At 39.4% G+C, this 15,066-nt stretch overlaps 1 protein-coding gene across 6 annotated transcripts in view; it reads left to right on the top strand.

Annotated features, from left to right (window-relative positions):
- CEP112 (centrosomal protein 112) overlaps positions 1–15,066 on the top strand; it is a 185,042-nt gene that overhangs the window by 103,983 nt on the left and 65,993 nt on the right. For 4 of the 6 annotated variants that reach the window (XR_009963570.1, XR_009963571.1, XM_062612572.1 and 1 more), the window contains exons 22-23: positions 10,694–10,756; positions 14,868–15,017. The exons of 1 other annotated variant lie outside the window; for it this stretch is intronic. Coding sequence is in view for 3 of the 5 variants with exons in the window: in XM_062612572.1 (XP_062468556.1) it covers positions 10,694–10,756; positions 14,868–15,017 (213 nt within the window). In the remaining 2 variants the exon portion in view is untranslated. The remainder of the gene's footprint in view (positions 1–10,693; positions 10,757–14,867; positions 15,018–15,066) is intronic. One more of the 6 variants, XM_062612574.1, reaches the window with a different exon arrangement.

Below are 15,066 nucleotides of genomic sequence, written 5' to 3'. Positions count from 1 at the left end.
AAGGAAGCAACCTTGGAACAATGAAAATATCCCATAGAAAAGTTCTTTGAGCAGCACACATGAGTAAATTGGAGTGGGACAAAAAGGTGTGGTGAGGTTTTTTTCTTCTCTAAATAATTTTCAACATTTAGCTTTTTATTGACTTCTTTTCTGTGTTTAAATAGGTATCTTGAGTCATCATGTTAAATCTTTACATAGGTTCCAGGAACATCTAATTCTCTTCCAGTGCTGCTTTTCTTGTGGAGAAATAATTGACGTTTTTGTGTATTGACTGTACTAAACACAGAGGAGATTTAATTACAGGATGAAGCTGTAGTCAAAAAAGTCAAACACTTCAGTTTCTGGGCTGCAGCTCTTCTGATATCAGGACAGTTGTAACATACTTCAATCTGGAGAGATAGGACTCCAAAATAGCAGTGCAACCTGCCCAGAGCAAGGCAACTCATGCTTGAAGACTTTAATGATGGAGCAGTTAGTTGTAGTCTGAGATTCCTATTGTTTTAAGTAAGTATGGACATTTACAATGTTTTCTAGTCTGTACCTGTTGCAATCACTCCACCTACATCTGGTGGGAAGTCAACATAAAACTGAAATGCCGAGGGAATTCAAAGATCACTGTGTAAGTGACCACGTCCCTAATTAAGAATAAGTATTCTATTTAATAGTTCTGGTTTAATATCATGGTTTTGTAACAGGGCCTTTTTCAATGATTGGAAGACAGTGGCCTATAACTGGAAGCTGCTTCATTTTTGAGCAGCTTCTACTTGCATGCAGTTGGCAAATAAGGTACTAATAATGTGTTCCAGAGAGCAAGTTAGTCCTTCCTTTAGCATCAGCTTTGTGATGCTGGATTAATTAACTAATACAGCCCTAGGATGGGGTCCAGTTGGACGTATTCATTGGGCATATTTTCATACTGCATATGGAGGAATACCTTTAATTCACAGTATCTGTTCTGGCACTGGACTCATATAGATGATGTCACACTGTTCAACACTGGCAAAGAAATAGAAGATGAAGGGAAAATATGACATCTTCAGAGATTAAAGAGATACTCCAAGAGATACTCTATTAAAGTATTGAGTTTCCCCTAAGCGATTAAGTTACTTCTGCTTATAAAGAATAAGCATTGCATGCTTTCCATTAGCTTACATTGTTCAATACTGTCTCTTAGCCCTTGTTCTTCTCTGCCAACTCTTCATTTCATTAACTACCAAAAATGATTTCATCTTTGTATTAAGACCTTCTGGGAAGGGGACCATCTCTGCAACAATTCCATAGGTTCCTGTGTAGACTTCTGAGCATAATGGAGCCTTTGATCTGAGTGACACCTTTCACTTCATTAACTTGAACAATAATAGCCATAGGACAGACAGCTTCATCTGTGTGAGCATCCAGATGTACTATTTCCACACTCATTGTGGTGATACCCTGGTTATTTACATGGGGGCAAATAGGTCAACCATAAAATGTGGACACATATTCTTCCTGAGTATAATGATACCATTAAATTGGTATCTAATTATAATGTAGATGTATGTTTTTTCTCCTTGCTGAACACATCCAGGACCTCTACCAGTTGTTGTATATGTGCCACTTTTTTTGACTAAAATTCTCAAAAGTTAGTTTGAATTTATTACATAGATTCTTTTGCTTGAGCCTTAGCTATGAATAAGCTAAAGAGCCTCTAATTCTTACCAAGAAGAATTAGCACAAGAAGTGTAGATTGTTTAATCTATAGCAAATTGAAGGCCAAATGAATCATTACCTCATTCTCTCCCTTTTTTTTCACCATACTATGTGTTTTGGAGAAGGCTGATTGCATGTAGGCTCAGTTTTCTCTAATTCACTAATTTTACTTATCTTTACATCCCAGGGTATGCTATAACACTAGGAAAAACACTGGCTATTTTTCAGTAATTCCAGCTGGTTGTAATGAGAGATTACTTTTTATTTATTTTTATTTTTCAACAACTTGGCCAATTCATTGTTAGATTCTTTGCAAACTGTTGAATGAGCACCATCTGCTCTGGGTGCCCAGCCGGGGGCGAGAGGAGAGATCCTACACTGATGCCCTAGTGCTGGATGCTGGTACCTGCAGCCATCACTGCTGACTTTAGTGGGGCTGGTTCATGCTTTTGTTTGTGCAAACAACAGTAACTGGTGTTTGTTGCCTGGAGTCAGTAAGTACTAAGTGGAAATTTCCCCCAAACCTGAGTCAGCACAAGCCAAAGCAAAAGCTGCCCCATGGAAAGTGTCCATCACATCCCTGCTTAGGTCAGTATTTGGGTATCTGGATTTTTTACTATAGCTTTATCTAGAAAAAATGCTCAGTTATCAAGACCAAACTAATAGATTACAAACTAATATAAAACATCTTTATTACATGTTTGTGTTCTGGCACAATTTGAAAACATTGTTTATACTTATTTGCTCTTTCTTCATATCTTTATAATAGAGAAAAGCTGCAGGTGGCTTCCCCCCCCGCTCCTTTTTTGAAGGGGAAGGAGTGTTTGGAAAATAGGGAAGGGGTAAAATGATATTATTAGTCCTTCAGAGTCTTTAATGTGAAGAAACAAAAGTGTTCCAAAACGACTGGCTTACAGCTGCAGAACATGTCACGGAGTAAAACCCACCTTCATTAAATGAGTGAGAAAGAATTCTAATTGTTTTGAAGTTCTTATGATCAGGCTGCGAATGCTTCATTGTAATGTGATACTAAAGTGCCTCAATTATGATTTGTATATTTTGGTGCCAGAAGGTTTTTTTCTTATGCTAAATTATTAAGTTCTGTCAGCTGCTGGGCTGTCATATAGAGATACAGTAAATCACATTATATTTTGTCATGGATTACACAGAGCAATAAATTTGGGAACAGAGATCAAAGTAGTTTCACAATCACATCTGAGTGTAGGAGGGGTGTTTAACTTGTAGAAAATCTGATTTAGGTGAAACTGTTGCAGTTCTTGTGTGAATTTGAAATGAATTTGAGTGTTTGCTTGAAAATGAGTAAGGTACAAATCCCCACAAGAGCTCTCCTGTATTTAGTTCGGAGGAGTCAATTCTGACCTACAGCTGCAGGATGGAGAATGGATAAATAATTAAACACTAGGAATGTTAAGAGTCTCGCAGTGTCTTATTTATGTTTTTAAATGCTTTCATGATTGAGCAATATATTCCATTCTCTTTTAATTGGGACTGTGCTGGACTTGTGCACAGTTAGTCATCGGGATGGTAATGCCTTCTGGCTCCATGAAGTTGTCGTTCTTTTGGGGAAGCTTTGTTGTATTTAAAACTACAAAAACTAATACAGCATAATCTTGCTAAGGAACACTGATTGCTTTAGATCAGAAATTTGTTAGGGGATTTTGTTGTATTTTCGCTGTTTGTCTTTCCAACTGTCAAAGCTTAACTTCTGTTTGGCTCACATTTAATGATGTAACTTAGTAATACCGAGTTAACTTAGTAATAGTGAATCTGTCCTTTCATTTCCAGTTTTCCTTCTATCTACTAAAAAAGTTCTATCTCAAAATGATACATATGTAGGATTTTTTCCTAGTCATTATCTTCTTAACACTTGCTTGTTATTGCCACAAAATTCAACTTAAAACAGCAATGGAGAATCTAAAGAATAAAACTCACATTTTTATCCCTTTACAGTCCTTTCAGGAGCTTTACAGTCTCTTCTTGACAAAAATCAAGGCATATAAACTTAGCTGGTATAATGATAAAGTGCATGGGTCTCAGAAATCTCTGATTCCTGAAAGAATCATGTATTGTAAAGCTTATACATACTAGTCTTTAGCTGAGACTACTCAAATCCTGGATCAGTGTCACATCTTGGTACCATCGCCTTCTATTTGGGGAGGAAACTTTAGCTTTGACTTGCATCTTCAAAGATGTTTAATAGCCTTTCCCTTTGTGATTCTACTGGGTGTCAGCTGTTTGGGTACCAAAACCATCTGGGCCTGAGTGATACAAGCTATTCTGTAAACTTCTTTGTGTTAGAGTGGGAGAGAAAGGCAGAGTGCACATGAGCAAGTGAGGTGCCCAGTATTGCTGATGAATAAAGGCAGCTTGTAAAGGCTCAAATAATTCTCTTTGGGTGCATATTTTACTTGTTAAGGCTCTGAAAAGGAAAATGCCACCACTTGTGATATAATATCTTAAGCCCACTTTAAATAACCATCTGAATTGAGTTGGAAAGAACAGAAGAAAACCAGGAAATACTAAAAATTGTAATCCAGAAATGTGTTTGTGCTGTACCAGATTGAGGCATGTAGCTGTGGGAAAACTGGGCCTGATGTGGAGAGTGTTGCAGTCTCAACATCTTCACTAGGTTTACTCAGTTCATCTTATTTGACTGTTGAGCAAGAGAAGGAATTGTGCCATAATGTAAAAGCCTCTGAACTGACAAAAAAGTTAGTATTAATGGGAAGTTAACAAGAAATCCCAAGCAAGACTGTCTGGCATGATAGATGGTAGATGCAGAACAATTACATATATTATGATAGAGTACGTTGATAATTGGAATCTTTTCATTTTAGGAATCTCTGTCATCACAAAATACAACATTGATTTCCCCGATAGTCATTTCTCAGATGATTGATGAGAACAAATCAAAGGGAAACTGGCCTGCTTTGCTCTTGCAGCCCAAGATCCCCCAGCCTGATGCCTATCAAATGAAGCAATATTTTGGCAAAATGTCACAGTACCTCTTCAGGTTAATCTAGAATTCCCTGTCTGTCCTTTAAATGCCTGGTGCTTGCATCAGTACTATCTTGTATAAAGTATAGTTAAGGCATTGAACAATTTCATGTGGCAAACCCCCACTATTAGCCTGGTTTTAAAACCTTGTATTGTATACAAGGCTTGTGTTTTAGGCCAAATTTTGTAGTTGGTGTTAACTAAGGTGCCTGGCTCACTACAGTTTTGAATAAAAATCAGTATTAATGATGCTGGGAAATATTTAGGTGCTCAGTACACACATTTAGATGAAGTGAGTAATTGCATATGAGGGTAAGGATGGTGGCATTGTCATCAGACTCCATGCAGTTAAGTCTCGTAGAAGACAAATGTCTGTATTTAATTTCTCTACAGAATTTGAGGATAATTACAAATACACTGTTGGTTTAAATGGAAAGACTGGAAATCAGAGATTTCCTAAGGCATGAATTGCAGAAGCAGCTCTTCAGTAGGCCCCTGTTAAGCAGAGAATTGCAATACACTGCAGAAAGGCAATTCTCAGTACAGGTAGAGTGTCAAATTCATTTCTATTCATTCTTGTTCTTTTCTCAGTGAGAAGTACTCAGCACATGAATGACAGGGTGTTTTTTTTTTTTCTCCTAAAGATATATGTTTAAAGAAAAAAAGAGAAAAGAAAGATTTATAGCCCTACAAAAGTGAAATGGAAAATAGAATATTAATAGGATTTTGGGATTTCTATCATTCATTTTCAAAACCCTTGAAGTCATTTGGTACTTGGCTAATTATTCTCTTAACATCATTTTGGATATTGAACTATTTTTAATGGTCTTTTGGGTGGCTCAAATTACATATTTGAACTGGTTTGCTATTTCCTCTGTGACACAAAGATTCATTTTTCCTTTTGGTATCTGGTTGGTGGGAACAGCAGTAGAAAGAACAAGATACTGGCATAGGGAGTCCCCCACTGCTGGTATTAGAGGTACATGAGGAAAATACATGTTTCAGGCTTTGAGGTCGAAATGAAATTTCTGTGTACAATCAGATGAACTTAAAAGGTGCTCTACTAATCTCTGGAGTTTAAACAGATAGGGTACAGAGCCGTTTAACATGCTTAATAACAAAAATTGCTCCAGTTCGCCATCCTGAAGGTCATTTTCGTTTGACATCTGTCAAATTACACAATCTTGAATTTTAGTACAAAGCATAATACTGTCAAACTTAAATAGAAATATTCCAGAATGCGGAGTGGTGTGTTGTTTTTTAAGGTAAATGGGCCCCATTTACATTAGTTCTTTGATGTTAAATTCTTTGCTGCACATCAGAGAACAGTTGCTTCTTCCCTGGAGCAAGTTTTCTTTCTTCTCCTTCCCCCACCCTTTGATTTTCTTTTCCTTCTTCTTTTTTCCCCCCCCAGTTTGCTTACACTTTTATCTAACTAATTACGGAGGATCAGCCTCTGTATGGCCATCATTTAGCTAGTTGCAGGCATTTTGAAAGAATTACTCTTTCATAGCTAGTACCCTAAACAGATTTCTTAAAGCTGCCTATTAGTGAATATGAGTGTGTGTGTATATATATATGTATATATATATAACCCTCTAGTTTATGAGAGTTATGTTTGCAAGGGTTTTCTGTGTTGGGAGATTGAAATCAAACTGAAACACCGCTGAACCAGTCACAAACTGTAATTCATAGATAGATGAACAGGATTTCCCTATGCATCCTTAACTCCTACAGATCTATGTGCATTTGGGTTGCAGGAATTAGTTTTCCTATTAATTTTGTGCATGATTGCAGTCTAACTTTCCAGCCAAAAATCACCATTCCAAAGCTGGAAGATAACGAGTTATGGAATCGTTCAGGTTGGAAAAGACCTTTAAGATCATTGAGTCCAACTGTAAACCAGACACTGCCAAGTCCCACTAAAACCATGTCCCTGTGCACAGATTTGGGCTGCTCCAGAAAATTCTCAACAGCTGCATTTTTGATAATCATTCAAGACGTCTTCAACGCCTTCATGGATGTTGGTGGAGGATGAAGTTGTCCGTGTGCCTGCCAACCCCACAGTGCAGCCAGAGCTACTACTGACACTGTGCTGGTGAGCAGCCCCTGGGGCTGTTCAGGGCGCGCAATCCATCAAGTAGAACTAGAAAAGTCCCCTTTAATGCATCATATACCTTAAAAATAGCATATAGAAACTTTGCAATTCGGGTAGGACATGGTATGCTTTCATGGTGTGGTCACACCATAGATCCTTTGCTCTTTTATTCTTAGCACTGCTGTTCTGTTTCATGAAAGGAAACACTGATGCTCAGCTCATGTTAGAATAGCAGACACTAATTCAGATACCACGTCTCCAGTGCTAAAACCAGCTTTAATATTCACGTGAAATGTTTTGTTGAAGTCGGTGCAGTTTTGCTCAGCAACCACAATATGATGCTTTGAGGCTTGTTATAGAATTATAGTTGGTTTTTAAACCCAATTAACTGTAACAAGGACATAATCTTTTTAATGCAAAAGTCCTCACTCTGTAATACAGAGTAACTGCATGTAAAATTGTCCTAATCAGATAATTCAGCTAAAATATGTATTAACTGTGTGAAACTAAACAGAAGTTAATTTTTGAATCGGTGGAATTCCTCTATGGCTTATCCAATTGAAACCTTTTTATTCTAAGAATGGGTATTACAATTGATATTTCTGACAAGTTTTTGCCAAGTGTGAATTCCAACAGCTGCCTCTCGCACACGGAAAACTAGTTTAAGACCATTAACTCTATTTGCAGCGCTGCCCATCTCTACAAAAAGAGTTAGACTTTAATGAATACTGGCTGACCCTCCAAATGTTCACCTTCCAGTTGGATTCTTATTCATTATGTTTCTGAAATAGCATGTAACCTGCAAGTGAGGGAATGCCCTTAAAATAATACAGAAGCAGCTTGTGCTTCATACAATGCATGAGCAGAGCAGCCTGTTATAAAAGGAAACTGCTGCTTGTGTATACCAGGCCATTTTGAACCTGCTCACTTGTCAAGATAAATGTAATATAAATCCCCTGTGATGTTCACAGTATGCAGCTATGTGTATTTACTTTGCTGTAAGTCATTCCTTTCAAAAAAAAAGGTAAAAAGGTGCTTTTTTGTGTGTAGCAGTGCTGTATGTGCCCCAGGGGAGGAGGTTTATGCCTCCCTAGGCTGCAAAGCAACAGCCTATAGGCAAGAGGTATTAAATTAGGTTAGTTGCAGGCTTTAAAAAGGGAAAAGTTTTATATGTCTGCAGTAAAAGATGAGGGAAAAGAGTGTTCCTGTGCATTGCCATGAATTAGCTCTTCTCAGCTGGCCAGTGTGCTGTCACATATGGTAACTGCTTCTGCAGAGCTTCCCTGGTGCTACCTGTGCAGTTTGTGATGATGCAAGACCTGTGCGGTGTTACAGATCCAAAAGAAAATCTGAAGTCAGCATGGGGCAGTAGTTGTTAGTGCCACAGGGTCGGGATGCAGCCAGTTTTAGAAGCTAGAGCTGTTCTAAATGTGTTGTCACCATCTCCAGTGGCAGCTTTGGTAGCTCAGTACTTCTGAAAATCAGACCCCTCAAATAAAGATGTTTTGGACTGCAGTGAATGCACTAATTTGTGGTTGGTTGATGACTGGGAGACAACTTGCATATATATTTTGCTAATTGGTATTTGTTAAAGGCATTATAAAATAAAATGTCATAATTCCCTTTAAATAAACTGGTAGGATGTACTTTCTTTGCCTTCAGTTAGGACTAAAGCACAGAAATTTGGCATATCTTTCTTTTGGCTGGCCTCTTTCATGTCTATAAGAGGTCATCCTGGTTCTACTCAGTGTGCACAAACCATTTCCAATTTGTTTATGGAACTTATGAGTGGTTTCTTATTATTTATTGGGATTTCTTCTATGGGTTCAGGAGGTTATAAAGCTGCTTCTATGAAAGATGAAGTCTTTTACCCCAGGCTACTTGAGTGAGAGCAGCTGTAATGTGATCTTCTCTGCGGTGCTTGCTGAATGGTATCTCTCTGGGAGTAACAGCAATTTATATTATTACTGTAATTTATATTTTTACTTTCTTTCCCTAAAGATAAACCGGCAGATTCAGGCACTTGATGATATGCAGTGGTGGTAAAACGTAATCTGAACCTAGACAATAGTGGAAGGAGTGTTAACATGGGTCAGCCTGAATACAAAGGGAAATGTAACACACACACAGTTCTCTGGCATAACCCCTTTTGTGTTACTGCTGTCTTTTCATTTATGCAACCCCACAATATGCCCCTGCAGTGTTTGTGGCACACTTCAGATGATAAATGTGGGAGTGGAATTGCATTTGGTTGGTACTCCAGAATTCTTGTATATGCTGTTTTAAAACAATAATAGCGCCATTATCTCTATTTATACCAAAAAAAAAAAAACAACAAAAAACACGTGTTCTCAAAAATCATGCATACACAGTTTTGATTGGGTTTGATTAACTGGCTTTGATAAGAATTGGGTTTAATTCTTAGTAGGTTTCTTAGTACCACCAAACAGATGACGTATGGACCTCAAAGAACTTCATAATCTCAGAATTTGAAGGGATTCAGAATCTTAAATTGTAGTATCATGTACAGCTGTAAGATTATTTTTAACTGCCTGTAATATACTTATATTAAGCTGCACCATACAGAACTGCCTGGATTGCACAGGATGATTTGAGCCCTATCAACCCCAGTGGTGATTCGCAAACACACTCTGCAACTTTAAGCCCCTCAATTTATAGTCCAGTAAAATCAATAAGAGTGTTTGCTTGACTGAAATCCCTGGTGTTTGCAGACATGGAGTTTCAGTCCTGCAGCTGGATCCAAGCAGGGTTCAGAGGCTTTGGGGTGGGGGGGTCTCCTTGTCTTCTGTGGTCCCCCAAAACACACACTGGCACATGGGCAGCTGATAGAGCATGTGTTTGTGTGCTGGATGCTGTGCCGTAAAACTAAGGACGACAGATCAAAGATTGGAACATGAGGTCAGATAGATTTTGAAAACTTAATCAGCTTAAATTTGCTTCAGGACTCGACTTTGTAATATCCTGCCCCCCTCAGAAAATAGTTCTCTTAGACACCTGTCCTCAAACTTTAGAGCCAAGAACATGTGAGTGTTCAGCAGTTCATCCGAGGACAGTGTTTTGAGGCTGCTCTATCAATATAATGCCATGGCATTTTGCAGGAAAAATACAAATCAGAGTTGTGCTCTGAAATGAAATTGAATCTATTTTAAATTGTTAGTATTATTGAATTATTTTTGAGATTAAATGATGTGAGAAAAAAAAAAAAAGAGCTGCTTTCCTCAGAGTTACAGAAATACTTGCTCATTGGGTTCCAATATGACAAAGCTGCCTTGTGTTCAGTTTGCTCTCTTCTTTATCTTCAAGTTGTGGAAAAAAATGCTAGGAGCAGGAAAGAACTGGGTGTCCAGGAGCTCCCAGTTGGTTCAGCTGTGTGTCGGGTCGATTTTCAGTGCTATCGCCACCTTTAAACAGGTAGGGACGCCCAATGGGACAAAAGGCAGTTGCAGGCACCAGGCTGAGACATGAAGCTGTGTCCTCCATGTCCCCGTGCCTGGGACTTTCTCCTTTGCTTCTCCCTGCATTCAGAAACGAAGTCACCCCAATAAACTCCTGTGTGCGTTGCCTCCTTCCCCCCCCCCCCCCCCCTCACTCTCTGGTTTTTAATCTGCAGAAGTCTTTATGTTTTTCTAATAATTGGCAGCAGAGGTACAATTTCTCCCCTCTTTCAAGTGATGAATAGTTGGCCCGAGATCAAAGACAAGCCCTCGCGGTTTTTTGGCTGCCACAAAAGGGCGTTGGAGTTGGCGCGGGTCCCAGCCGCTCCGCGATAGGCATGTGGATGAGGTGCCAAGCGGAGGGGTCGGTGGCAAAGTGTCTGTACACGTTCTTCATCTGAGCTAATCTGGTTGCCTTTTGTGTGTGTTTCAGGCAAACTGCCGGCTAAAGCAGGCTGAAAAGGAGTACAGTCAGAAGCTGGCTAAATCCTCGCAGGTAGGTAGCGAGAAGACAGGAACCTCAGGTGAACGCATTTGATTTGGAAACTTGATGAGAAGCGTAATTATTTCTGCTCTGAACTGTAGGGCTTGATGATAAAGAGAAGCCATAATCATTTCCCAATCCAGTGTCTGTCTTACTGATTTTAACCTTTCAAATAAGAAAGAGCATTAAAGCTGACTAGAAAATATGGGTGGTGGTTTTTTGAGTTCAAAATTTTATAGAATCCCAGCCTGGTTTTTGTTGGAAGGGACCTTAAAGCTCATCCAGCTCCTGCCCCTGCCACGAACAGGGACACCTTCCACTAGAGCAGCTTGCTCCAAGCCCCTGTGTCCAACCTGGCCTTGAACACTGCCAGGGATGGGGCAGCCACAGCTTCTCTGGGCACCCTGTGCCAGCACCTCAGCACCCTCCCAGGGAAGAGCTTCTGCCGAAGAACTCATCTCAGTCTCCCCTCTGGCAGGTTAAAGCCATTCCCCTTGGCCTGTCCCTACAGGCCCTTGTCTAAAGCCACTCTCCAGGTTTCCTGTAGCCCCTTTAGGCACTGGAAGCTGCTCTAAGGTCTCCCTGGAGCCTCTCTTCTCCAGGCTGAACAAGCCCAGCTCTCTCAGCCTGTCTTCACAGGAGAGGTGTGCTCCAGCAACCTACTTTTTCATCTCCTGAGCACTCAAGAGGTCCGAATCCTCCCCCAGTCAGTGGGAAGGGAAGGTGAAGTGCCGTGTTAACCAGCTCATCTCATAAAATCAGGAACATTCACACAACCAGGGCTTGCATTTAGTGTTACAAGGTGATGGTTTCCAGCGCAGCCAATGGCAGAATGGCATTCCCAGTTCTGCCATCTCCGTGGTCATCATTGCTCCTAGGCCCTTCAGCATTTCTGCCCAAAATAGCACTTTGAAGAGTGTCAGTGCCCTGAAAGCAAAGTGAGTTTGACGTGAGTTGTTGTTCTTCAGAGTAGTCCTTTGAACATGGAAGATGAAGATGGGTGTTGAATTTACATATATACTTAAAAATGTGAAGACAGGATGATTTTGAAATATTCCAGCTGTCAGTTTGATTGATAGGCAATATTGAAGTGTGAAAACTGATGGAGATGCAACCAGAAGTTAAGCTTTTAATAGTAAGAAAATTGCCACGAGGTTTTATGTGAAGGTGTCATTCTTCTCATTCCTCCCAACCACATCAGAATGCCTGCACTTGCAAAGTGTGTTTTCAGCAGTAGTAATAATAGTCTCATAATGCCCTTTAAAAATCAATAAAAACACTGCAAAGAATGGTTGAGAGGCCTCTAAACTGGGCAGAAGTGATCAGTGAGACAATAACAAGAAACTGCAAACTTTACTGGTTTACCAAAATTTATTAAAACACAAGATTTAAACTTTTTGGCTACCTTTGAGTCTCTGTATCACTTGTCCAAACTGTGACTTTAGTTGTTTCCCTGAAGTTTATTGGGCTATCACTGCTACACACTACATTTTTTTCACTGCATTTATCAGAAGCATTGGTAAATAAGTTTTTACATTATATTTCTAAATCCTGATTTATATTTTCTGCGCACGTATTTGCATACAGAGAGATTGTGAAGTCTCCATCCTTGGAGACACTCAAAACCTGACTGAGCAGCTAGCTCTGGTGACCCTTCTGCTCTCACCGGTTCCATGATTCTGTGATACATCAGAGAAGATGCTCTCCTAAATATCTTTTAATAATTTGTTTTGGGCCTTACATAGAAAGAAAGAAACAAAACCCAGCACCCCCCATTTTTTTATCTTGCCACCTGAACCTGAATAGCAGAAAAATTATAAAGCTCAAAATGTAACATTTATTGCATGCCAGACCTGAAGGAAGAGAACACTTTCATTGCTGATTCTATTTTACCTCTTGTCATTTTTATGCTGTTGTCATGCCTAGTGAGTGTGATCAGTCAGCCTCTCTGTGCCAGACATAGTTTACTATCAATACAAAAATGGGTCTTGGTCCATTTGTTGAAGAGAGATGGAATAGAAGCATTTAATAATTTAATTTAATAATTTAAGCCTTTCTGAATGTTTTAAACAAAGGCTGAGCGAAATTGCTGTAATTGTTGCAGGGGGAACACCTAGGTGCAAGGTAATGACTATTTAACCTCAATGTCATAATGAATTTTGTCAGACTGAAATTGTTTGGCCTGTAGAATAGTCTCAAAAGGGAAAATGTGAGACTTTCTCTTTTTTTCAAGCTAGGCATTGCTGTAGCTAATACACTGTTCTCTTACTGGGGAGAGATGGACGCAGTGGCCAGAGCTGGCATCCCTCCGTGCTCTCAGTGGCAGACACAACACATGCATCATGCATCAGGGCTATTTGGCACAATAAAGGAGTTTCACCCTGATGTCTGAATGTCTTTACTTTAGTGGGCTTGAATCAAACCCCCGAAGTTACTTGGACATAGGGGGGTTTGTAGCTCAGTATTAATAATAGGTCAGTTGCAACTTTTCTTGTGGCCATGTTGCTGACAACATCTGTCTAATCTTACTCTCTGTGGCCTCTTGGAACATTCACTTTTAACACCCACACAGAGGAGAGATTTCAAGACATTTCCTCTGAAGTTTATACAAAGTAAACATATTTTTTTTCCTCTGAAAAGCACTGCACAAAGCACATCTTTCTCCATCAATTCATGCTGAAATTGCCTCGCATGCATTTCAGAACTCCTGTGCGAGCCCAGGGACTTAACCTAGTCAAAGCTTTAAATCTCATTCTTGTGTTATATGAAAGGGTTTGTTACAGGTTTGCATGGCTTCAAGTTGTTATCTTAATATTTCATGTGGTTTTATATGATCCGTATAAGTGGTTACATACCAAAAAAAGCCAAATTTATGCAAATTGTGGCAGCTGAATGATGGCCTGAATTGCAAACCCAGTGGCACTGCTTAATTCTTCCTAAAGAGTTACACCTACCCAGATAATCTCTACACTTTGGCACACTGATCTTATTAATAGCCTTGCTTTTAATTGGTGTATTGTATTACTTAATATGTATTTGGTTTTAGAAAAGAAATACAGGAATATCCATGTAGGTTTTACTCTGTGTTACTCTCTTAGGTTTTCAGGTAGTAAAACAGAGAATTAAGTTTTCTGTAGAGCTTCAGTCAGTCCTGTTTCCCTTCCTCTGTGATTTTAGTACCTTCATTTGTAGCATCTCTCTTATTATGTTAGTCCTATCCTAGTAGTAGTGTTTAAAAGCCATTTTTTTTTTCCTAAAGAACTGTGTCCTTAATATATCTTAATGTTTCTCTACCAAAGAGGAGGCCTTGAAAACACAGAGGTCCGAGCACTCTGTAATCCCTCCCTGACTTGCCTGTGTGCTGAAGTGTTCTTAGAATTAGACTATATTATGCTGCTACAGCAGCTTTACCTTAAGCTTGCATATATACATTGAAGTCAGTGACTCTCCCATATGTTTAAGTGCTTTGCTGGGTGATGACATGTCAGCATAAAATTCTGTAAATATGCCGAAAGGATCAGGTTTAGTTATGACTTTTCCCAGTGATAAAAAAGGTGAAACAAGTACATTTCAACAAATCATGAGCGACTCACGTAAAAGGGCTGGTTTAAGGGTCCTGGACATTGAGTCAGGTCCCCACTGTATTGCTAAGCAGAATATGCTCCTTTCAGCAGCTCAGAAGTTTTCACTATCAAGTTTAAATTTCACTCCAGTATGTAAATGTGGGTGTTTTTCTTCTCTGCAGTATCAAGTCTCAAGCTATAAAGTATCCAAACACCACAACCACCATGTGAATTTGCACTGCTGGTTTCAGTGCAGTGGCAGGCTGGAAGCATGCTCTGTTCTAAAGATCACAGATGTGCTTTGTTCTCATGAGTAAATATTTTGGAATGTCATAGTGGAAAACCCTTCCAAATATTTTGTGTTCAGCAGTTTTTGTCATTTGCAGCTTTATTTCTTTTCTCTGCATGGAATTTCATGCTTGCTAGTGTGTCATATGTTAATTTAAACTATTTAGCTTGCGCAGCAGAGTTTGCCAATGCCATGCTTGTAGCGAGCATAAAAACATGCAAAGTACATGCCTTTAACTGAAGAGAGATTTAGCATGCTGTTTTCTTTTTAGATCATAGCTGAACTTAAGACAACCATTTCCTCTCTGACAGAGGAGAGCAGCCGGCAGCAGCTTGCCGCAGAGCAGCGGCTCCAGGAAGTTGTACAAAAGTTTGAAGATAAGAAGCAGCAGCTGATTATGGATAATGACAGAGCAATCAAGGTAATCTGGGGATTTTAGTCACTGATGCTACTGGCTGTTTGAGTGTAAT

This window comes from Pezoporus occidentalis, unplaced genomic scaffold, assembly GCF_034315485.1.
Source record: "Pezoporus occidentalis ecotype Australia unplaced genomic scaffold, CSIRO_AGI_Poc_V1 ctg160, whole genome shotgun sequence".
NCBI lineage: Eukaryota > Metazoa > Chordata > Aves > Psittaciformes > Psittacidae > Pezoporus > Pezoporus occidentalis.
The sequence above is the reverse complement of the archived record's forward strand: the minus strand, read 5'-3'. Positions and strand labels throughout refer to the sequence as shown.